The following is a 23,660-nucleotide window of genomic DNA, read 5'->3' on the forward strand; positions in this document are numbered from 1 at the left end:
TCAGACTAGAGTAAATGCTTGACATCTGAAAGTCTTGGGTTCAATCTCTGTCACCACATTGTCCCCCAAGCACCAGTGGCTATAGCAAAAAAAAAAGAAAGAGAAAGAGAATCTGAAGGGATGTGGGTGAACTAAATAAATACTAAATCAATATGTTCATATACACAGCATTTCGTGTTTAAAAAAGTATGGCAATGAGGCACATTGGATTTAAAAGAAAAAAAGGACAGAAAATTCAATATTTTTATTTTAGTAGGGTCTCCAGATGGTCTTGACATTGATTCATATGTTATGACCTACATCTGATCTGTGGCTTACAGTGATTTGAAGGGAACTTTTAAAAAGTGATTTTGGGGGGCTGGAGTGGTAGCAGTGGTAGGTCATTTGCCTTGCACACAGCTGACCGAGGATGAACCTGGGTTCGATCCTTAGCATCCCATATCATCCCCTGAGCCAGGAGTGATTTTTTAGTGCAGAGCCAGGAGTAACTCCTGAGCGCCATTGCCAGGTATGGCCCCAACCCTCTCCCAAAAGTGGTTTTGGGTGCTGAAGCAATAGCACATTGGGTACAATGTTTGCCTTGCATGTCCCCAACCCAGGTTCCATCCCTAGCATCCCATATGCCCCTTTCCTCAGCCTACCAGGAATAATTTTTGAGTGCAGAGCCAGAAGTGACTCCTGAATGTCACTAGGTGTGGGCCCTTTTCCCCACAAAAATAAATAAATAAAAGTGATTCCAGGGTCAGAGAGATAGCACAACAAGTAGGGTACTTTTACTTGCCTTGCAATTTGGCCAGCTTGGGTTTCAAACTTGGGCATCCCATATGGTCCCCTGAGCTTGCCAGGTGTGTTTCCTGAATGCAGAGCAAGGAGTAAGCCCTGAGCGCCACCAGTTTGGTCCAAACAAAAGTGATTCTGGGTCCTGCCTGCAGATTCTGCCATAAAATGCATGGAGTGGACTAAGAATTCTTTTTTTTTTTTTTTTTTTTGAGGGGGGGGGGTTTGGTTTTTGGTTTTGGGTCACACCCAGCTGCGCTCAGGGGCTACTCCTGGCTCTACGCTCAGAAATCACTCCTGGTAGACTTGGGGGACCATATGGGATGCCGAGATTCGAACCACCGCCATTCTGCATACAAGGCAAATGCCCTACCTCCATGCTCTTTGGCCCCCATCTTTTTAAGAAATTTAGTAACTAATTGTAATACAGCATTCCCAGTAAACACATTTGTAATTTGTAGAGAAATTTATCACTTTCTTTCCCTTACAACAAAATTATTGCTGCTTAGTGCCAGATCCATTCTTTGTTCTGGAGATTCTCCTGAAAATTTAGCAGCCTCTTTTCTGTAGGACCTCAGCATTTGTGACAATAAAGTATTTCCAGACATTGCCAAATATCCCCTGTAGGGCAAAACCACACCCATGAAAACAACTGCTTTAGAGCAAAGGGGCTTTTGTAAAGCCAATAAAAAGCATTTTAAATTACTATTTAAATGATTAAATTAGGTACTTAATAAGGACTACCTTCTGTTTACCCTTTTTTCTGGAATGATTGGATTGTTTTTTTATACTAAGGAAAAGTTCTCATATTCATTTGTTAATTATGCCTAGTTTATAATCATTTTTACTTAAAACATTAGTCAGGAATTTTGATTAAGCAATCACTAATGGTTCTCACTAGCCAGATGGTAAGTTCCATCAAGGCAGGGACATACATATTTTATGGTTCAGTAACTGCTTTACTAGAAGGAAGCTATGAGTTTTATTTGCATTATCTCATTTAACCTTCACAGCCTTCATTATTTCCTCTTAGACATGAAGAGCCTGAGACACTGAGATGAAGAAACTTGCCCAAGGCTCAACAGAAATTGTACTCAATCTGTCTAATTACAAAACATGTATTTTAAACTATAATGATATGTTTTTAAGTTTATTCTGACTATAGACTTGATTTGTCAGACACTTCAAAAACTAATTTTTATGAAAATTTATCTTGATAAATGCTCCTTTGTTCCACTCATTATAGCTGATGATTATATATATTTCAGATTTTAAAGAATGTGGAGTCTTCTAGAAGTGTTCAGCCACATTTTCTAGAATTTTTGCTCTCCCTTGGCTGGTCAGTAGATGTTGGCAAACACCCTGGTTGGACTGGGCATGTTTCTACCAGTTGGTCTATCAATAGTTGCAATGATGGTGCAGGACCCGAACAAGGTAAAACTCAATGGTGTTTTTTTTCTTCTTTTAAGTTTGTAGTCTTACTCTAAAAAAAAAAAAAAAAAAAAATGGGCCGGAGAGATAACACAGCGGTAAGGCGTTTGCCTTAGATGCAGAACAACGGTGGTTCAAATCCCGGCATCCCATATGGTCCCCTGAGCCTGCCAAGAGCGATTTCTGAGCATAGAGCCAGGAGTAACCCCTGAGTGCTGCCAGGTGTGACCCAAAACCCAAAAAAAAACCCAGATATTTAATTTCTTTTTCACACAGTATGTCACTTAATACTAGTTTTTAAGGCCAGAGAGATAGTACAGTGGGTAAAATGCATGATTTCATGCTGCTGATCTGGGTTTGATCCCAGCACTCCAAGTAGTCCCCTGAGACTGCTAGGCATGATCCTGGAGTGCAGCTGGGTATGGCCCAAAAAGAACCAAAATAAATGATAGTATTATGAGGTGGGGGTGGTAGAAGAAAAAAATATTTTATATCTGTACAGTCATTTTCTATAATTTTAGAAAATATATATGCTCTAAATATGATGTATATTGTTTACATATATAAAATATATTGTATGCATGGATATATTATATATTATTTTATATATTATACATATTGTATTACATATAATTATTGTTAATTTAAAATGAATGGAAGCTGGATGAGACTCAGTTTTTTGGTTTGGTTTGGTTTTTGGGCCACACCCGACAGTGGGGAGTTACTCTTGACTCTTTGCTCAGAAATCGCTCCTGGCAGGAATGGGGACCATATGGGATGCCCGGATTCAAACTACCATCCATCCTGGGTGGCCACTTGCAAGGCAAACGCCCTACTGCTGTGCTATTTTTCCGGCCCGAGAGACTCGATTTTGATCCCCAGCATCTCATATGGTACTGGGAGTAACCTGACACCTCTGGATATGACCCAAAAACAAACAAACAAAAAACTAATAGCTGGAGCTGGATGAATTGCCATATGATACAATTACAAAATTGTTCATGTTTGAGTTTCAGTCATGCAGTGTCTAACAGGCAGCCCTTCACTGGTGCACATTTCCCACCACTAATATCTTCTTAGGATTTTCTTAGTTATTTGTGGTAAATAGCTATCTTTGAGAGATTTATGAGAGAGATTTGAGAGATTTACACATCTTTCTGAGGAGTATAAATCGGAAAAGAAGTGTTAGAGCAAGTATAGATTTAAACTTTTAAGCCTTTGCCCTTCCTTTGGCTATGCTCTTTGCCCCAAGAGTTCTAGAAGTGATTGGAAAGTTAATACCTCTCTGAAGTGGGTAATGCTTATGTCCAGTGCTTTGAATCATCAAATGAAAATAACCTTGTCTTGGGGCTGGAATGATAGCATGCAGCCGATCTAAGATAAACCTTGGTTCAATCCCCTAGGCGTCCCATATGGTCCCCTATGCCAGGAATGATTTCTGAGCGCATAGCCAGACCCCTGAGCGTCACAGGGTGTGGCCCAAAATGCAAAAAAAGAAGAAGAACCTTGTCTCAAAAACCTTGTTCAAGGTTTTTAATTAAACAAGTGGTTTAATTATAGTTCTTTCTATTACAGTAAGGTTGAAGCAGAGCATTTGGAAATCTATTGCAATTTTAGTTTCTTTATGTCCTAATGTGCTTGTAGACTTAAAAACTAAAGTTCTACAAGTAATGATAAAAGATAGACTTTTTATTTTTATACGCGCCCAGCTATGTTCAGGGTTTACTCCTGGTTCTGCATTTAGGAATTGTTTCCGGTTATGCTTGGGAACTATATGGGATACTGGGGATTCAACCCAGTTGGCCACATGCAAGGAATCTTCTTACCCTCTATACTCTTGTTCCAACCCCAATGATAAGCATTTTTTAATTTAAAGAATGTACGACTTGCATATTTATGGTTGCAGTAAGCAGAAAACCTGTCCCAACCTGCTTTAGTTTTTAAAAAGTCACTTATTGCTTCATATTACTGAAAATCCCATTTAGTGTACATTTTCAGTTATCATTTTATCAGGACTTCTGCTGTTATATCTGAATTTTCCTTTACCTTGTATTGGTTTGGTCCCCAAACTGACTTCTCATAATACAGGAGGCATTTCCAATTGTGTGGCTACATTCCTTGTCTATTTTTGTAAATAAAGTTACTGGACTGAGTTTACACTCAATTATGTATCGTCTGTGATTGCTTTCGTGCAGTAATGGCAGAATGGAATAGTTGTGGCAGAAGTTGTATGATCTGAAAAGACCTAATTACTATCTGATCCTTTACCAAAAAAGTTTGTTAGTTACTAGTCTGTTCCTCACCAGCAGTATGTGTCTTCCAGTCTGTTAGGTGAGAATTTTTTTTAATTATAATTGAATTTGAATGTCTTTTTAAATTTTTCTTTTTAGAAAATTACTGTTTACTCTGTCCAATATTTTTGGTCAGGTAGTTAAAATGACTTCTTAAGCAATAAATTGTCTTTTTAAAAATGTTTTACTGGTAAGAGATTTTGTTTATTTAAGATCCATAATAATATAGGGTTCTTATAGTTTAATTTTCCCCTTTTTGGGGAGAACCACCCAAGAAGTGTTCAAGCATCTTGGGTGACCCATAACCATGTTTGGCCTTCCAGCCAAGTACAAGTGCCTGAGAATGTAATGCTGTCTAAGTCCTATGAGATTGGGGAGACCCGGCCTACATCTGTTTTTGTTTATTTATTTTTGGAGTCACACCGGCAATGCTCAGGGGTTACTCCTGGCTCTACGCTCAGAAATCGCTCCTGGAGGCTCAGGACCATATGGGATGTCAGGATTCGAACCACTGACTTTCTGCATGCAAGGCAAATGCTTTACCTCCATGCTATCTTTCCGGCCCCACCAACCTACATCTTAATACAGCTGTGCTATCTCTTTACCCAAGTTAAGTGATTCTTAATAACAACAACAACAAATTAACAAATAATATCAGCTTGGAGCAGATACTTTTACTAAAGATATCTGTACATTTTTATATTAAACCATTGATTGTTGTGGAAAGTGGAGTGGAATCAGAGATGAGGAAAAGGTAAGAGGTAGCAGGAGCAAAAATCTCTTTGAAAATGAGCACTCAGGGTGAGAGCGGTGGCACAGTGGTAGGGCATTTGCCTTTCACGAGGCTGACCTAGGGCAGACTGCAGTTTGATCCCCGGTGTTTTTATATGGTCCCCCGAGCTGTCAGGAGCGATTTTTGAGCCCAAAGCCAGGAGTAATCCTTTAGCATCACGGGGTGAAGCCCAAAAACAAAAAAAGAAAAGAAAACAAGCACTCACACCTGGCACAGCTCCTTTTATAGGAGCTTTTGATCATTGCAAAGAGACTTCTTCCTTAATCTGATTAATACAGATGAAGGGCAAAAGCGCTTAGTAATTAGAAAGTGGTCTGATTTGGAGGTTCAATTATTGAAATTAGGATTTTTATGTTTTATAATGAGTGTAAAGAAAAAAAATAAATATATTTTGCTTTCATTTTGCAGGGGGCTGGAGGATTTAGGCCACACAAAGCTGTGCTCAGGAATTACTTTTGCTTTAGGGGTGGCATGCAGATTGCTCCAGGGACCAGGCAGTGTCAGGCATCAAATCTGGGCCTCTAGTCTGTAAAGCATACATACTCACCCTCTGAGCTTTCTCCACAGCTCATACATGTTATCATTTCTAAGATGCTACTAATTGATTACATTGGAGATGTACTATTTCTCATATTATTAGTCAATAATCACTTTTTGAGTATTAATACAGTATTTCTCATTCCTAGAAGAAGTGATTTCTTCAGAAGATATTGGAGCTAGCATTTTCAATGGACAGAAGAAGGTGCTGTATTATGCTGATGCCCTTACAGAAATAGCTTTTGTGGTTCCTTCTCCTATGGAATCATTAAGTAAGAATGTTTTTGTGGGTTTTGTTTATTTGTTGTTATGCTTTCAGATCTGATTTTGTCTGTCTTGATTTTTGTGAATACTGTATTGGAAGAGATTTTTGGAGTCTTCTAATATATTATTTTGTTTCTAATGCACAATAGCTTTTAGATTGTGCAAAAGTATAGAACTTTAGTTTCTTGAAACTTTCTAATGGATGTTATAAAGACCACCTTCTAATAATCTTTAAATAGTGAAGCAACCCCACTTTAACTCATTTTTTTAATTCAATTAAATTTTAATTCAATCTTAAGTCAAATTTTAATTTAATTTCTTTAATTCATTCAACATAGCAAAGCCCTGTTTTCCTACTTATTCATCTTTTTCTTTTTTGTGGGGGTTGGGAAAAATCTCCAAGTAGTGCTTAGAGGAGCTATGGTCCCTCCTGATGATTGTCAATGGACCAGCAGTTCTATGTGAGAGCCTGAGAATGTTCTACTGCTTAGGTCCTTTAGTAGCCAGAATTGCACAGAGCCACTTGCTGGGGCTGTAGGTCCACATCCACTAGAATTTCTGGGCCTCCAGTGCGAGACTCAGAGATGCTTGAAAGGATTGTACACCATTGATTCAGCAGGTGTATATACTACTTCTGAACTCTATTTTTCAAAATTATGAGTGAGCTACCACCTATTCCCATTTTCACAGGGAAATAGGAACTCCAGAGAGTCCTGCAATTGTCATGTTCTCTTGGCATCATTTGGCTGAGCATCTGAGAACAACAACAATTTAAGTTGCCTAGAAAAGATAATATAAGCCTGTTCTTTTGTTTGTTTGTTTTTTGGGCCACACTGGTTACTCTTGGCTCTGCACTCAGAAGTTAGTCCTGACAGGCTCGGGCAACCATATGGGATGCCCGGGATTAAACCTGGGTTGGCAACAAGTGAGGCAAAGGTCCTGCCTGCTGTGCTATCACTCTGTTCCCAAAGCCTGTTCTTCTTAGGCTTAAAAGTGATTACTGCTCCTCAGTCTGAACGTATAGTTTTGTTTTCCTAGGTGCTTTGTTTCTTGTTAAGTACACATTTATTTATATGACCAGGGAGTGTCAAGTTTCACCCTTTTCTTCATAGGATATACATTACATTATACTGTCCATTACCAAGTTAATGGCTTTTCATTTGTTTTTACATTGGCAACTTCCTGACATTTGTACTTGGGTCTTTGACTTTCAGCTCTCCCCATCTCATACTCTGGGATCAGTGTGTCCTTGATGAAATGGGCTTTCATGCTGTCAGTATCTTAGCAACTATTTGCTTTCTTCTCATGCTACCTTAATTCCAGAAGCCAGACCCTATTTTGTCCTCTAGGACTGAGAGTCTCCCTGTGTCCATGGACCAATCTAGCGATCTAGAAAGGAAAACTACCTTCCCTTGTACTGTACTTTACATAGTTGGGTCGCCACCTCCTGTCATGAAACATCGCCCATGTCAGTTGTACCTCTGTTCCAGCTCAACTTCCTCTTTTTACCTAAGATTTTTCTTTCTCTGTTTCTCTTTTTGTTTTTGTGACTTTACATATTTTTTGGTTTGTTTTTATATTTGTCTCTTTGTTTTGTATTTGTCACTGAATCAATCACAGAGTTTAGGTCCTCTGTAGTTTTTACCATAGTGGTGTACTGTATGATTAAATTTAGGATCAGAACAATTCAGAGAATGACAAGTGACTTTTTATTATATTTTACAAATAAAAAGTTTAATATCTTCTAACTCATATATCCCATATAGCCAGAACTGGTAAGTTCAGACCACTAAAAACAGTTTTTACTTCTCTTTTTTTTTTTTGGTTTTTGGTTTTGGTTTTAGTTTTTGGGTCACGCTCGGCAGCGCTCAGGGGTTACTCCTGGTCCTATGCTCAGAATTCACTCCTAGCAGGCTCGGTGAACCATATGGGATGCCGGGATTTGAACCACCGACCTTCTGCATGCAAGCCTACCTCCATGCTATCTTTCTGTTCCCATTTACTTCTTTTCTTATTTAGTGTTTACATTTTTGAAAGGTTGTAAATAAAGAATATGCAGCAGAATTCAATAAAACCAACCTAAAAAAATTTATTTTCTGATCCTTAATAGAAAAAGTTTTGTAGCCCTTACTCTAGAAACAGTAGTTTGCTTAACTGATTTAAGCTTTTTATCATTATTAAACATTTTTGTTCCAAAGACTAGCAGGTGTCATAATTGAATTGTATTTCTCTTTACCCCATAGCTGATTCATTAGAAAGCAACATCTCAGATCAAGAGAGTGATTCAAATATGGATCTTATGACTGGAATTCTGAAACAGCCAACACTGACTCTTGAACTTTTCCCCAATCACACAGACAATCTTAATTCTTCACAGAAGGTAAGTTACTTGTTGATGTGTCTTCAAAGACTTGTTAGAAAACGGACTATTGGGAAGTCATTCTTGAATTTTGGGAGTGGGTGGGTTTGTGTGTGTGTGTGTGTGTGTGTGTGTGTGTGTGTGTGTGTGTGTGTGTGTGTGTGTGTGTGTGTGTGTGTGTGTGTGTGTGTGTGTGGTTTTTGGGTCACACCCAGCAGTGCTCAGGGGTTATTCCTGGCTCCAGGCTCAGAAATTGCTCCTGGCAGGCACGGGGGACCCTATGGGACACCGGGATTCGAACCGATGACCTCCTGCATGAAAGGCAAATGCCTTACCTCCATGCTATCTCTCCGGCCCCGGTGGGTGGGTTTTTGAGTCACACCTGGCAGCGCTCAGGGGTTACTCCTGGCTCTATGCTCAGAAATCACTCCTAGCAGGCTCAGCGGACCATATGGGATGCTGGAATTAAAACCACCATCCTTCTGCATGCAAGACAAATGCCCCATTCTTGAATTTTAAAGCTAATTTAACTTTAGTTAGTCCACCAAAGTAAAACAATGCTGCTTCAGTAGTTATCTTAATTTTTAAAAGAACTCAAGTTCTCATGGTTGATTGTAGTAGTTGTTGCTGTGGTATCGGGTTTAGTTGTAATTGTAGTAGTTCTTGTAGCTATGGTATACTGGATGGGAGTTACACTTTTTGTGACAGAAAATACTTTTTAATCCGGTCAACAGAAAATACTTTTATGGCACTATGATCACTCATGATGTGGGATGGTGCTGGAGATCAAATTCAAGACCTCATACTAAGCCATACTCATCTCCAAACCTCCTCATTTATTTTAAGCCTCCATCAAATCAAATAGTTCATTTGATAAAACAAACCAAAAATTTAAAAAAAAATTGGTGAGGCTTAGAGTTTGTTAAAGAGTATGCTAATCTTGGGCCGAAGAGATAACATGGAGGTAAGGCATTTGCCTTGCATGCAGAAAGACAGTGGTTCGAATCCCAGCATCTCATATGCTCCCCCGTGACTGCCAGGAACGATTTCTGAGCATAGAGCCAGGAGTGACCCCTGAATGCTGCCAGGTGTGACCCCCCCCCCCCAAAAAAAAAGAGTATGCTAGTCTCTTAGCCACTTGAGAGTCAGAAAAATAAGAAACAAACTGTGTATGATAGTGAAGAGCTATCCTTTGTTCTTTTGCTTTCAAGAAATATGAATTTCAGGTCAGAGTGATAGCATAATGGATATAGGACATTTGCCTTGCACTTGGCCAACCTGAGTTTGATCCCCAGAATCCCATGAGCCTACCAGAACTAATTTCTGAGCACAGAGCCAGGAGCAACTCCTGAGCACTGCCAGGTATAGCCCCAACCTTGCTCCCTTTTTTTTTTTTTTTTAAAAAAAAAAGCAATTTCTTTGGCTTAGATTAATTAGAGTGGGAAACATTTGATCTGAGAACTAGGAATAATTTGCTAGATGGGATCATTTTTTTCCTGTTTTTTTAATAAATATTTATTTAAGTACATGATTATAGTTGGGTTAAGTCGATGGGATTATTTTTAAAAATTAAGATTAGTAGGTGTTTGCAGCCACTGTCGCCAGTGCTGCCTTTCGCTCACCGCGCTCCACAAGGAGAAGGGGATTAAGGTCTCTGTCATGGTTTGTACAAAGCTGACTGCTCCGTGGTAAAACATCGAGGAAGCCGCTGGCTACAAGAGTGCGCCCTCTACCAGAGGAGTGAAGAAGCCTCCTTGTTACAGACCTGGTACTGTGGTGTGGCACTCCATGAAATTAGTCGTTATCAGAAGTCCACTGCTCCTGGCTCTGTGCTCAGAAATTAGTTCTGGTAGGCTCAGGGGACTACATGGGATTCTGGGGATCAAACTCAGGTTGGCCAAGTGCAAGGCAAATGTCCTATATCCATTATGCTATCACTCTGACCTGAAATTCATATTTCTTGAAAGCAAAAGAACAAAGGATAGCTCTTCACTATCATACACAGTTTGTTTCTTATTTTTCTGACTCTCAAGTGGCTAAGAGACTAGCATACTCTTTTTTTTTGGGGGGGGGGGATCACACCTGGCAGCATTCAGGGGTCACTCCTGGCTCTATGCAATTTGCAAACTCCCCTTCCATCGTTTGGTGCAAGAAATGCTCAGTATTTCAAAATAGATCTGCGCTTCCAGAGCACAACTATTTGTGCTTTGCAGAAGGCAAATGAGGTCTATCTGGTTGGCCTTTTTGAAGATACCAACCTGTGTGCTACCCATGCCAAAAATGTAACAATGATGCCAAAAGACATCCAGCTAGCATGCCGCATACGTGGAGAGCGTGCATAAGAATCCACTCTGATGGGAAACATTTCATTCTTCAAAAATTTTTTTTCCTCTTCCTGTTATTGGTAGTTCTGAATGATAGATCCACCCCCCAATGGGGTAAAAGGTATCAGAATATATGATTGATTACAAATGGAAAAATAGGGGACAGAAATAAGGTATTGGCAGTTTTTTTCCATTTTCATTTGTGTGTACATTTTTAATATAAATGCAGGGGCATAAAGCATTAATGAGAAGTCAAAATGTTCCAATGAACAAGTTTCAGCAGTTAAACTTTATAACAATTATAAATAAAACTTGTTAAAGTTTCTGGGGGAAAAAAAAGACTAAGATTATTAGATGTGGGGCTGGAGCGATAGCACAGAGGTAGGGTGTTTGCCTTGCCTGCGGTCGATCCAGGACAGACCTGGGTTCGATCCCTGTCATCCCATATGGTTCCCCCCCCAACCCAGGAGTGATTTTTGAGTGCATAGACAGCAGTAACCCCTGAGAGTCACCAGGTGTGGCCCAAAAAAGAAAAAAGAAAAAAGATTAGTAAATGTGGGGCACAGTGGTAGGGCATTTGCCTTGCATACGGATGACCAGGGATGAACCTGATTTGACTCCTGGCATTCCCTATGGTTCCCCCGAGCATGCTGGGGGCGATTTCTGAGTGCAGAGCCAGGAGTAACCTCTGAGCGCTGCCAGGTGTGGCCCAAAAATCCAATAAATTAATTAATTTAAAAAGACTAGTAAAAGAGTCAGTTATTTTTGGTTTGTTTTGGTTTGGTTTGGTTTTGGTTTTGGGGTCCTTACCTCTATGCTATCTCTCCAGCCCCAAAAGTCAGTTATTTTTGTTCGATGGGAAGAACATATATGTTCTGGCGATTTAAGAAAGACTCATATCCTTTTTCTGTTTGTTTTTGTTTTATTTTATTTTATGGTGTTTGAGGCCACACCTGGGAATGCAGAGCTTACTCCTGGTTCTGTCTTCAGGAATCTCTCTTAGCAGTACTCAGGAGACCATATGGGAACCTAGGGCAGCGATGTGCAAAGCAAGCACCTTACTTTCTGTCCTCTCCCTTCAACCCACCAGTTTGGTGGGTTTTTGTTTTTTTTTTGGTTTGTTTGTTTATAAGTCATGAAATAGCAAAGCTATTTATGATTGGGCTTCAGGCATACAGTGTTTCAACTCCTTCACCAGTGTGCACTTCCCTCCACAGATTTCCCCCCCACACCCATTTGCCTCCGACTGATATAGATATTGAGCTTCCATTTGACCCAGCAACTCTACTTCTTTGACTTTATCCCAAGAGCCCAAAAACAATGGTGAAAAGATATTTGCACCCCTATGTTCATTGCAGCACCATTCACAATAGTCAAAATAGCCAAAATCTGGAAACCAAGACTAGATGACTGGATAAAGAAACTGTTACTTACACACAATGGAATACTGTTTGTCTTTAGAACATATAAAGTCATGCAATTTGCTATTACACGGAGCAAGCTGGAGAGTATTATGCTGAATAAGTGTAGTTAGAGGGAGAAAGACTGACACAGAATTGCCTCTCTCATTTGCAGGATATAAAGAAACATAATGATAGAATAATAAATACACAAAGACAATAGAAACAAAGAACATGAGAACTGTCTGGTTCTCAGTAGGAAACAAACACCTTGAGAGCACTGGGAGATAGGATAGGGTAAGGGATTCTGTGATAAAAGAAAGCATTCAACCAGGAAGTGAGGTATGCTGAAAGGAAACAGAATGTTATGAATGAAACCCTATTAACAACAGTACTGTAAAACCACAGTACACAAATGTATATTTACGAAACAAAACAAAATGTCTTTTATGATTGAGGGACCGTATAGGATGCCTGGTATCAAACCCAGTTCAGGCTCATGCAAGACAAGTACCTTTCCCATTGTACTATTTCTCCAGCCTCCCACTATGTTATTTTTAATAGGGGCTATATGTAGTGATGTGTGAAAGACGCAGATCCATTCCTGATGCAGATTTGGTGCGTGGTCCAATAGCTATCTGGAACCCCCAGAACCATTTGTGACAATGCTTTATGCTTAAGAGTCATGGGGTCGTGGGTGCCAAGGACAAACTCAGAACTTCAGACACACTAAACATGACCTGTACCACATAAACCATGACCATAATCCTGGTTTCAAATCCTTTTGTCCTCTCATTAAGACCATGCACATATATTTTATATTTTATTAATGTTAAAACTGCTAAGTTTTTTATTTTTTTGCTTTTTGAGCCACACCCTGTGATGCTCAGGGGTTACTCCTGGCAATGCTCTCAGAAATCTCTCCTGGTTTGGGGGACCATATGGGATGCCAGGGGATTAGACCACAGTTCATCCTAGGTTAGCCGTGTGCAAGGCAAATGCCCTACCACTTGTGCCATGGCTCCGGCCGCAGTATTTCTTTTTTTGATAAAAATTTGGGACTGTCACACCCTGAGGTGCTCAGGGGTTACTCCTCGCTCTGCACTCAGGAATTATTTCTGGCTATGGGATGCCGGGGATCAAACCCAAGTCAACCATGTGCAAGACAAGCACTCTATCGATGTACTATTGCTCTGGCCCTCTTCCTTTGAGGATTTAGTCATTTCTTTGAAGAAGAAACTGTTGATAAACAGAGGAGCCAAAGAAGAGCTTTTCTATACATATTTCACACATTTCCTGAAATGATTTCTTCTGTCTTGCTACTCATGTAATTTGGCAGCTTTAATACATACCTGTAAGGTTGGATGATTTATTAAGCCTTTTTTTTTTTTTTTGCATTTTTTTTCTTTGCTTTTTTTGTTTTGCTCTTCCTTGATTTCCTCTTCTCTCCCCTCTCCTTTCTTTCTGTCCCCTCCTTTCCCTTCTTCTCCTCTTCTCCTGTCTCCTATAGCTCAGTCCCAGTTCCAGAATGAAGAAGCTGCCTCAGGGTCGTCCTGTGCCTCCCCTCGGACCTGAAACAAGAGTTTCTGTAGTCTGGGTGGAACGCTATGATGATATAGGTACTGTACACCAGCTTTGTCTGTATGTAAAATCATAGTAGAATACCAGTTGCTTTCTGATTGTCATATACTAATCTGTTCTTAGAGGCCCTCATGTCTTAATATTGTGACAGTTTGATGAAATTAGTAGATGCAGAGCAGAACTTTGAACTCTGCTTAGTAGTGCTCTGGAATATAGTGATGTGTTGCCAGTGGTTCCATCTCATGGTACATCCCCCTGAACCTCTGAAAAGAGGAAGGGGAATCACTTCTCTCGCCTTTCCAATTCCCTACTGCAGAGGTTCCCAAACCTGTCTACCTAACATCTTTCTGGGGGAATAAAAACATCACTCACCACCCTCCCTACCCCCTGCCAAATCTTTCTTTAAGCAAACAAACCAAAAGCACGTACACGCACACACCCGATTGTACTAGATTCCAGAATCCTCTCCCTGGATTGTTCCAATGCTTCCTTGAGAGAGGGTGTCACTCACTCTGAGAGACACTGCTCTGGAGCAAAGGTTAATTTGTTCACAGGACTTAAACTCTGAACAAGTTGCTCATAACTTTTATATAAACAATCTATAAAGATTAGAAATATGTATTGCCTATATGTCTCATTCAACTCAGAGTTTGCTGGACAGTGTGGTGGGTACATTCCAGTTTAAACCCTGAAATTCTCTAAAAACTTTTCTGCTGTAGATGAACGTAGTGAAATGTCTTTTTTTTCCTTTAGTTTTGGGACCACATCTGGCAGTGCTCAGAGGCTACTCTGAAATAGGTCTTAAAGGATAACTTTTTAAGTTGTTAGAAATAGTTTTATTATTATGTGAGAACAGCATAGTCCAGAAATATGCTGCCACTTCTGTAATAATATTAAGAAATTAGAGTTTTTGTTATTTATTTGGAAAATATAAGGGAAGCATTAATTACAATGATGTTTTCTTCTAGAAAACTTTCCCCTCTCAGACCTGATGACAGAGATCAGTACCGGAGTAGAAACCACTGCAAATAGTAGCACTTCTTTGAGGTATACTCTTTATTTTCCTGACATTTAGCAGCACCTATTTAAACTTAGAGCAGCTTACTTGTTGTAATGTGTTAATTATAGTGCTTTGTTGTTGTTATTGTGTCTTTGGGTTTGTGGGGGGCAGACACAACAATGCTCAGTCAGGGATTACTCCTGGTTCTATTCAGGAATCACTCCTGATGGTATATGGGGGATCATATGGGATGCTGGAGATCAAACCTGAATTGCTGGCATGCAAGACAAGTACCCTACCCACTGTACTGTCTCTCCAGTCTGTTTTTATTTTTGAATTTGAGAGCCACACTCAGTGATGCTCAGGAGCTACTCCTGCTCTGTATTAAGGGTTCACTGCAAGTGTGCTTGGAGGGACCATGAAATGCCAAGGATCAAGTTAGAGTGGATCACCTATAAGGCAAGCACCTGAATGAACCCATATACTATATCCCAACTTCTGATAATTATAGTTTAATAAGAAACAAAGACAAAGGGCCCGGAGAGATAGCACAGCGGCGTTTGCCTTGCAAGCAGCCGATCCACGACCTAAGGTGGTTGGTTCAAATGCCGGTGTTCCATATGGTCCCCCGTGCCTGCCAGGAGCTATTTCTGAGCAGACAGCCAGGAGTAACCCCTGAGCAACGCCGGGTGTGGCCCAAAAACCAAAAAAAAAAAAAAAAAGAAAGGGTGCTTGTCTTCCACATGGCCAACTCAGGTTTAATCCCAGGCACCTACCATATGTGGTCCCCTGAGCACTGCCAGAAGTAATTTCTGAGCACTGAGCAAGGAGTAAGCCTTGAGCACCACCAGATGTAGCTCAAAAACGTGAGAGAGAGAAGAGAGAGAGGAGGGCGGGAGGGAGGGAGATATTGTGGTGTTCTTGAACAAGCAGCATATATTACTCACTGGAGGTCACTGCCGTGCTCACATGTTTGTTGAGGGCCATCAGTCCAGTCATTGGTGGTCACACTCTGCAGTTGCAGTTCTGGCAAGGGTTGTGAGCATTGTTGCTGTGCCAGGATCCCAGGCAGCCAGGCTCTGGTTCTGTGCTCAGCATGATCTCATACTTTCAGTGCAGATGCTTCTTGCCACAGAGCCATCTCTACAACCTTTGCAAGGATTTTTGTTTGCTTTTTGGCTTTTGGGTCACACCCAACCACACTCGGGTTACTCCTGTCTCTGTACTCAGAAATCTCTCCTGGCAGGCTCGGTGGACCATATGGGATGCTGAGAATAGAACCTAGGTCCATCATGGATAGGGCGCATGCGAGGCAAACACCCTACCACTGTGCTATCTCTCCAGCCACTTCAAGGATTTTTTTTTTTTTTTTTTTGGTTTTTGGTTTTTGGGTCACACCCGGCAGCACTCAGGGATTACTCCAGGCTCTATGCTCAGAAATCACCCCTAGCAGGCTCAGGGGACCATATGGAATGCTGTGATTCGTACCACTGTCCTTCTGCATGAAAGGCAAATGCCTTATCTCCATTCTCCGGCTCCACTTCAAGGATTTTTTTTTATTTTTTTTAATCTTACATAGTGATATTTAAGGTACACAGTGACAATAAATGAGGGCCTTTCCACCTCCCTTCATCTCTGTTCCCAAACATATATCCCTTATCTCCCTCCTTTATCCCCCAGAATGCTAGTGTAACTAAAAGCATATATGTTAACACTAATGTAAACCATTTTTTTTTTTGCAGTTCCAGATATTTTTACTAGTGGTTTCTTAAAGGTGTAGAGTCAAAGGAGCACTACAAGGATTTTTAAGTAGCATAACTACTTATTTCTAGCAACCTGCAACAAAAAGAAAACTAGAAAAGTGTTATTCAGTATTTTGGAGACCATGATAAGATTAGCAGTACTAGGTAAAAATAATAAAGCTAAATTAAAATATTGTAGATAGGTAGAATATACTAGTCATATGAGCTACTCAATGGGAAAATATCTCTACGTTAAATGTAATACCGACTTTATTAAGATTTCTATTTTAGGGGCCGGAGAGATAGCATGGAGGTAAGGCGTTTGCCTTTCATGCAGGAGGTCATCGGTTCAAATCCCGGCGCCCCATATGGTCCCCCGTGCCTGCCAGGAGCAATTTCTGAGCCTGGAGCCAGGAATAACCCCTGAGCACTGCCGGGTGTGACCCAAAAACCACAAAAAAAAAAAAAAAAAAGATTTCTATTTTAGCTGCCTTTGCACAAAAAGTGTTTCCATGAATAGAAACAGTATATTCATATAAGCTTAATAGTTTAAAGGGTTTTCTGCCTGTTTTCAGTTTAAACAAATGAGTTAAACCCAAGATAGTTTTCTCATTTTACTAATTAGATAAAATATGCTCATACATGTCATTCTGTGTCTAATACATACAGGAAAAGTTATTTGAACCCCATCCTCTGACCCTAGCCTCTGTTATACTCTTCACATAACATTCAACAATCCTTGATGTATTAACCTTAAATAGCTTTCTTCTGTTGCATGGTCTCATTCATACTGCATGTGAGGCAATTTTATTTTATTTGCTTTGAGACATTATTCAGCTGTGCTCCAGGCTACTCCCAGCTGTTTGCTCAGTTTTGTGTTCTGCTTGGCCCAGGTGAACTTATTCTAATATTGTTAAATTATTGGTGAAAAGATAAAGTTATTAAAATGACTGGAACTGGAGTGGTGGAACAGCAGTAGGGCACCTTGCACGCATCTGACCTAGGACAGACCTCGGTTCTATCTCCTGGTGTCCCATATGATTCCCCAAGCCAGGAGCAATTTCTGAGCACAGAGCCAGGAGTAACCCCTGAGCTTCACCAGGTATGGCCCAAAAACAAAACAAACAAAAAAATAAATAAAAAGATGAGTTAGCAAATTGTATATATTTGTGGAGGAGGGGCACCATCTGTGCTAACTATTGTGGATAGAATTTCCTGCACTCTAGCTCTACCTACTTTTGCTCCCTATATGAAGAAGTAACCAATGGAAAACTGGCTACTAGTTCTTGATAACTCAGAACCAAAATAGATTTGTCTGGTCCTTTCTTTCATCTTAATCCTCTCTGATTTCTGGGAGGAAAAATTTAACCCTTTTTTGGTTAGCTTAAAAAGACCAATCCCAAGGTGTAAGAGATACAGTGCAGTGGATAGGGAGTTTACCTATTATCCCTTGCACACATATTAATCCCCAAGCCCACCTGGAGTGAGCCTAGGCACAGAGACAGAAGTAAACCTAAGCACAGCCAGGTATGTCCCAAAACAAAACAAAAAGGCCAATCCTATGATGCATTTTTATGATCAAGTATTATCGAGGAGGGGTAGGAAGCAACATAGACCCCTACAAAATGATTTCTGAGGAGACTGGCCCCTGGGCTGTATTCAGATCATTGTCAGGCATTAAGTGCCATTGGTATCCATGGAGACTGCATCTTTGGTTTCTATGTTGGGTTAAAGAGAACTTTCTTTTTTGTCTTAAGATCTACGACTCTTGAAAAAGAAATTCCTATCATCTTCATCCATCCTTTAAACACTGGATTATTCCGGATAAAAATTCAAGGAGTCACTGGAAAATTTAATATGGTCATTCCTCTTGTGGATGGGATGATAGTCAGCAGGCGAGCACTTGGTAAGGTGTGACTTCATGTGAAGGGTTAAGATTTCTGTCCTTTTTTGTAACGTATTTTTTATAACCAAAAAAAGGGGAGGGGAAAAAATGATGGGATTACTTAATAGATCTCACATGTAGAAAACAGTATGGGTCCCTAGTGAGACTTGGGGCAGTGGGCAGTGGACTTGGGCCTATGTGATACTCATCCAGTAATATAAGAGTGATGGTTTGGTGCAGTGCCCAGGGCTGCACATCAGTGCTGAGATAGGATTTATACTTCAGTCTTTAGAGTCATCTCTCTAGCCCTCACTATGTGCTGCTTATGACACTTTTCTCTTAATGTAGTACTAATCTCTAGAGATGGGGAATTTTCATAAGAGTATACCGAGAATAGTTTACCTGAATATTGATAGATCATCTTCCTGACTAATTATTCACACTGGTTTTAAAACCCTCTGTTTTCCCAGGCTTTTTGGTGAGACAAACTGTCATTAATATTTGTAGAAGAAAGAGACTGGAAAGTGATTCCTACAGCCCACCGCATGTCCGCCGGAAACAGAAAATCACTGACATAGTCAACAAGTACCGGAACAAACAGTTGGAGCCAGAGTTTTATACTTCACTTTTTCAGGAGGTTGGACTCAAGAACTGCAGTTCTTAGGCCTCTGTTCATCAAGGACTGTTGGACTTATTTGGGGCTATAATATCAAAGCAAAACAATTTGATAGGTGATCACTGTAAAAATAAAAGCAAATCACTCCCCCAAGAGCTTACTGTTTAATCTCCAGAATAGAAGAAACACATCATAAGCCCACTTGTCAGAGACTTTTGGCTTTTTAGTGAAATGGTCTCAGACATAACCATACTCCTGCTGATAACGATGATATTCATCTTAGCCATAAACTTTCTTTTAAACGAAAAGTTTGGTTAACTATAACCCTTTTGAGAAAAAAAAATGATTTTATGCATCTCAATTAAATATGTGCATTGGTAGAATCAAATTTGCAAAGGAGAAGTTGGAGATAGTTCTATACCTCAGTTTTTAGGAGATTGTGTTCAAAATTTAGATTTGTCTCAAAATCATCCATGCCATTTAAAGACCCATGTTGATAGCCTAGGGGAGGAGATAAAGAAATTTGCCTACTCACTGTTAGTTCTATTTTTCTTCCAGCTAATGAAGTGACAACAAATAACATAAATGGGGGCTGGAGCAACAGTATAGAGGGTAAGGCACTTGCCTTGCATGTGGCCAGTCCTGGTTCCATTCCCAGCATCCGATATGGTTCCTTGAGCACCTTCAGGAGTAATTTCTGAGTGCAGAGCCAGGAATAACCCCTGAGCATCTCTGAGTATGGCCCCAAAACTAAAATAAATATTTTATTAATATTTCTTGTTCAGTTTGTGTACAATAAGAAGGCTCATCTTAGGGGCCCAAGCGGTGGCGCAAGTGGGACGGCGGCTGTCTGTCTGGGACGAACCACTGTTCGATTCCCCACAGTGGCCCACAGGGTCTCCCTTCCCCCACTCAAGAGTCACCGAGTGTGGCCCCAAAACCAAGAAAAGGATTTGTTTTCTCTTCACATGTCAATCATACACAGATATGTCTGAATGCCTCAGTTTTTGGGTATCCAGGAAAAGACATAAAATGGGATACAAATGGATATTTCCATATAAAAGCTATAGGAGGGCAGTGATGAATGAACTCTTCCATTACTATCTAGCTTTGTAACATTACAGGTTAAATATCCGTAATATCTCAATAATTTGTTGGCTAAATAGTAAGAAATGTAGATATACAAAAGTTGAAAAAATTTTCCCCACTGTCTCATTTCAGGTCCAAGCAGGAAACTACAAATACTATGTTTATGAAGGATTGTAATTTGGGGTTCAGGAAATAGTCTCTCAATGTTGCCAATTTAGATTTCTCCCCAAGATCTACTAGATTTCATCAAATTGACATAACATTAGTGACCACTTCCATGGGTGGTTGCTATTAGAATAGGTTGTTATTATTATGTGTCCTGGGCTTTGCCAATTGAAGGCACAACAAATCTCTCCCAGGGCTTTTCTGTTACCTCGCTGCTACTTTTCTGCCAGGGATAAAAGTTTTGAGGTGGCCAGACCCAGAACATCCTTACAAGGAATCCTGTTACAGTGCTAGGGTATACACTGCTCATTTCTCCGATTCTTATGTGCTTTCTTCTTTATTAATGATTTTATGTTTAGACATTTAAAGTCCAAAGAGGAGTCAGCACAGTTGTAGATGGGTTGTCTTCCCGCTTGAACTCTTAAATGTCAGTAGGTTCTGTAGGACAAGGTTATAGTGGTTTATTTGGTTTGGTGTTTTGGTAGTTGAACTAGAAGGGTTGGGGTAGAATAGGACTTTATGCCCTGTGCAGATAATCGATAATTCTGTTCCAGAAGTCTGTATTTTGTCCTCTATGAGCAAGAAATGTGGGCAAGCACTGCTCTTGGTTTTAAATTTGCCGTTTCCTTTTGTTTGTATTTGTTTTAAGCTCAGGTAAAGGTAGCTTCCTCCTTCTATGACTCCAGTTTCCATTCAGGGTATAATGTTATTTAATAATTGATTTTGTCAATCTGGGCAATAAATTGAGGTTTTCAGATGGTAGCATGGGGGAAGGGAGACATGATAAAGGTTAGCAAAAGATTACTGTGTATGTCAGTAATTCAGCATGTACAGGGATAGGTTTAAAAACTTGAATAAAAATTTCAGGTTGACATTTCAAGAAAAAAAGTGTCCCTTTTTCTAGTTGAAATGAAAAGTAAAGGCTATAAATTTGTTATGCAACTTACAACATTCCAGAGGTTCAAAAAAAATCACTGCTATCGGCGAACTTCCTCAGAGTGGCTCTCCAGTTTCTTCTTTGTATGGTTTTATACTGTCAGAACATACAGTGATGTGTACCTTGGGACTAGGCTTGCTGTACCTTCAGTTTGCTCTAATTTCTGGCAACTCTGCATAGTGTTGATGGTTTAGGTAAGTGAACAACTCTGTGGACTTGAATTTGTGAGCTGGAACACTAAATGGTTTCCATGGGAGAGTGAGTTGAATTGCAGAGGTGTAGTCCTGGAAGGTGAGAAGCTCCAAATTGTATAGTGCAAACAGAAAGGGAAGTACACATTACTCCCTCAAGTGCTAGTTGCTTCTGCTAGAAACTAACCTTTCCTGAATGTGAAGAGACTCCTAGGACCTTTCTCAGTTTGGGTTTGAGTTCTTGGTCACTAAGTCCACCCAGCTGCCTTAGTTAAAAGTGACTGAGGGGCCTCTAGTAAATAGATAAGTGACTGTCAACGTTTTGGAAGCCACAGCCAGTTTGGTCTGCCTCCACAGTTCAGTTGCTGCATGTGACAGGTGCTCCAAGGTGAATGAGTGTGGCATTTAGTGACAAAGTATGACCCCTTGAACAGAGACAGGTTGCCCCTCATGGGGACCAGGGTTTTCTTCCTTTCCTGTGGTTAGGGCACTGAGGATTGTGAGGAGAGCTTTGCCTTTATAACCCTTGTTCATCCAGCTTTACTTTTTGTTTTTTTTTTCTCCTGAGTTTCCCTCTATCCATTCACCCTTTAAAATAAAAGACTGGGGTGGTGGGGTGGGGAGAGGGAGGGACCATCTCCTGCCAGACCATTCCCGAACACCCACACCCATTCACATTACCCTCTATTTCTAGATCTTCTGTTCTCATTTTTTTTTGGTTTTTCGGGCCACACCCGTTTGATGCTCAGGGGTTACTCCTGGCTACGCGCTCAGAAATTGCCCCTGGCTTGGGAGGAACCATATGGGACGCCGGGGGATCGAACCTTGGCTAGCGCTTGCAAGGCAGACACCTTACCTCTAGCGCCACCTCGCCGGCCCCGTGTTCTCATTTTCATTGGGACTCATTTATAAATAAATACCTAAACCTTGGCTTGCAATGCCAAGTGCCTATAGGTGTGTGTGTGTGTGTGTGTGTGTGTGTGTGTGAGAGAGAGAGAGAGAGAGAGAGAGAGAGAGAGAGAGAGAGAGTGTGAGTGTGGGGGGGGGTTCTGAATGGTTACTTATAATTATGCTGGGGAATCTATGTAAGGCTCTGCAGACTGATTTTCAGAAAGGCAGAGAGTCTCCAATAATTTATTTCTCTTAGAAGGTGAGACTTACCCAGAGAGGGAATTAACCTAGCTAATAAGGATAAATGGTAAATGATGGAGATAATTCAACACTCCCACTAACAGTGGTTCTTTCCGTGATTAAAACTCAATCAGGTTATATCTTCCAAAAAAGAACTGATACATATGTTTACATGAGACAGTAAGTTGTGTTCTGTTCTAAGGATTTCCATGACAGCCTCTTTTTCTGAGAGGAGAGAGAGAGATTGGAGGTAATCCTGCCACTCAATGTGGAATCAAGCTCTGGTTCTTGGTAGCTAAAGAAGCCATGTACTGTATAGTGTTTTTCTCAGCGTATCAACTTGCGTTCTTCAAATGCTTTTCATTTTTTAATGGTGAGGGAAAAGGTATAATTTGGGATTCCACAGTGCCTTGCATATAGTAGGCGCCCAATAAATATTTGTTGAAGCAAACCAAGTTTCTCAAGTCCTTGTCTCTTGCAATTACCAAGAACATCTTTCTTCTGAAGGGCTTGGCAGTTGTGGTTAAAAAACACACAGTATCATTATTTGCTTGAAATCATATATACAGTTTGTATGAATTTCGGTATGTTGCCAAGACATGATCTTTTTCTTATTGTAATTTCTGTAAATATTTCGAGCATTGAACTGTAAAGGCAAAATGTAAATAGGAAGGTGTCCTGTGTCCCCCTCGCCGCCTGTGTTTTCCTGTCGGTTAGGGAAGAAGGCCCAGAGGTTTGTTTGTATTTATGCCGACCCTTTGTCCAGAAGAAAACCATGGAATATTGAATGTAATACATTTAGTCAATTAAATTTTAAGGAGATTCTTATCTAATACTTTGTGTGTGCTTTTAGTTATAGGCTAGGGGGTCGGATAGATGTCCCTCTGATTCTTGGGGTCCTCCACTCTGCCGTGGCTATTCCTCCTGATTTAGATCTGTGGGTTTTCACCCTGCCTTGGTAGAGTTTCACAAAGAATTTAATAGTCAATTATATTTCAAAGAGAAGAAGCTGACTTCTACTGGCAAGGAGCTTGGGGTGCCCACAAGCCTTTCCTGCAGTGTCTAGCAAGAGGAGCTGGCATATGTCTTGAGAACATGAATTGCTGCTGGCTGTGATCTGCTTCAGAAAGTCTTGAGTTCTGCCTGG

At 40.4% G+C, this 23,660-nt stretch overlaps 1 protein-coding gene and 1 long non-coding RNA gene across 4 annotated transcripts in view; both read left to right on the plus strand.

Moving 5' to 3' along the window:
* The window catches only part of RALGAPB (Ral GTPase activating protein non-catalytic subunit beta), a 116,628-nt gene extending 97,475 nt beyond the window's left edge, over positions 1-19,153 (plus strand). For 2 of the 3 annotated variants that reach the window (XM_049779123.1, XM_049779125.1), the window contains 7 exons: positions 2,046-2,211; positions 5,979-6,101; positions 8,337-8,473; positions 13,687-13,795; positions 14,726-14,804; positions 18,257-18,405; positions 18,855-19,153. In XM_049779123.1, coding sequence (XP_049635080.1) covers positions 2,046-2,211; positions 5,979-6,101; positions 8,337-8,473; positions 13,687-13,795; positions 14,726-14,804; positions 18,257-18,405; positions 18,855-19,048 — 957 coding nt within the window. In that variant the 3' untranslated portion in view covers positions 19,049-19,153. The remainder of the gene's footprint in view (positions 1-2,045; positions 2,212-5,978; positions 6,102-8,336; positions 8,474-13,686; positions 13,796-14,725; positions 14,805-18,256; positions 18,406-18,854) is intronic. The other variant, XM_049779124.1, reaches the window with a different exon arrangement.
* A 3,111-nt stretch (positions 19,154-22,264) lies between these two features.
* Positions 22,265-23,346, plus strand: LOC126017522 (uncharacterized). Its single transcript, XR_007498888.1, has 2 exons — positions 22,265-22,346; positions 22,418-23,346. It is a non-coding gene; the product is annotated as an uncharacterized LOC126017522 (long non-coding RNA).
* The last annotated feature ends 314 nt before the right edge of the window (positions 23,347-23,660 follow it).

Source organism: Suncus etruscus, chromosome 9 (assembly GCF_024139225.1).
Source record: "Suncus etruscus isolate mSunEtr1 chromosome 9, mSunEtr1.pri.cur, whole genome shotgun sequence".
In the NCBI taxonomy this organism is placed as follows: domain Eukaryota; kingdom Metazoa; phylum Chordata; class Mammalia; order Eulipotyphla; family Soricidae; genus Suncus; species Suncus etruscus.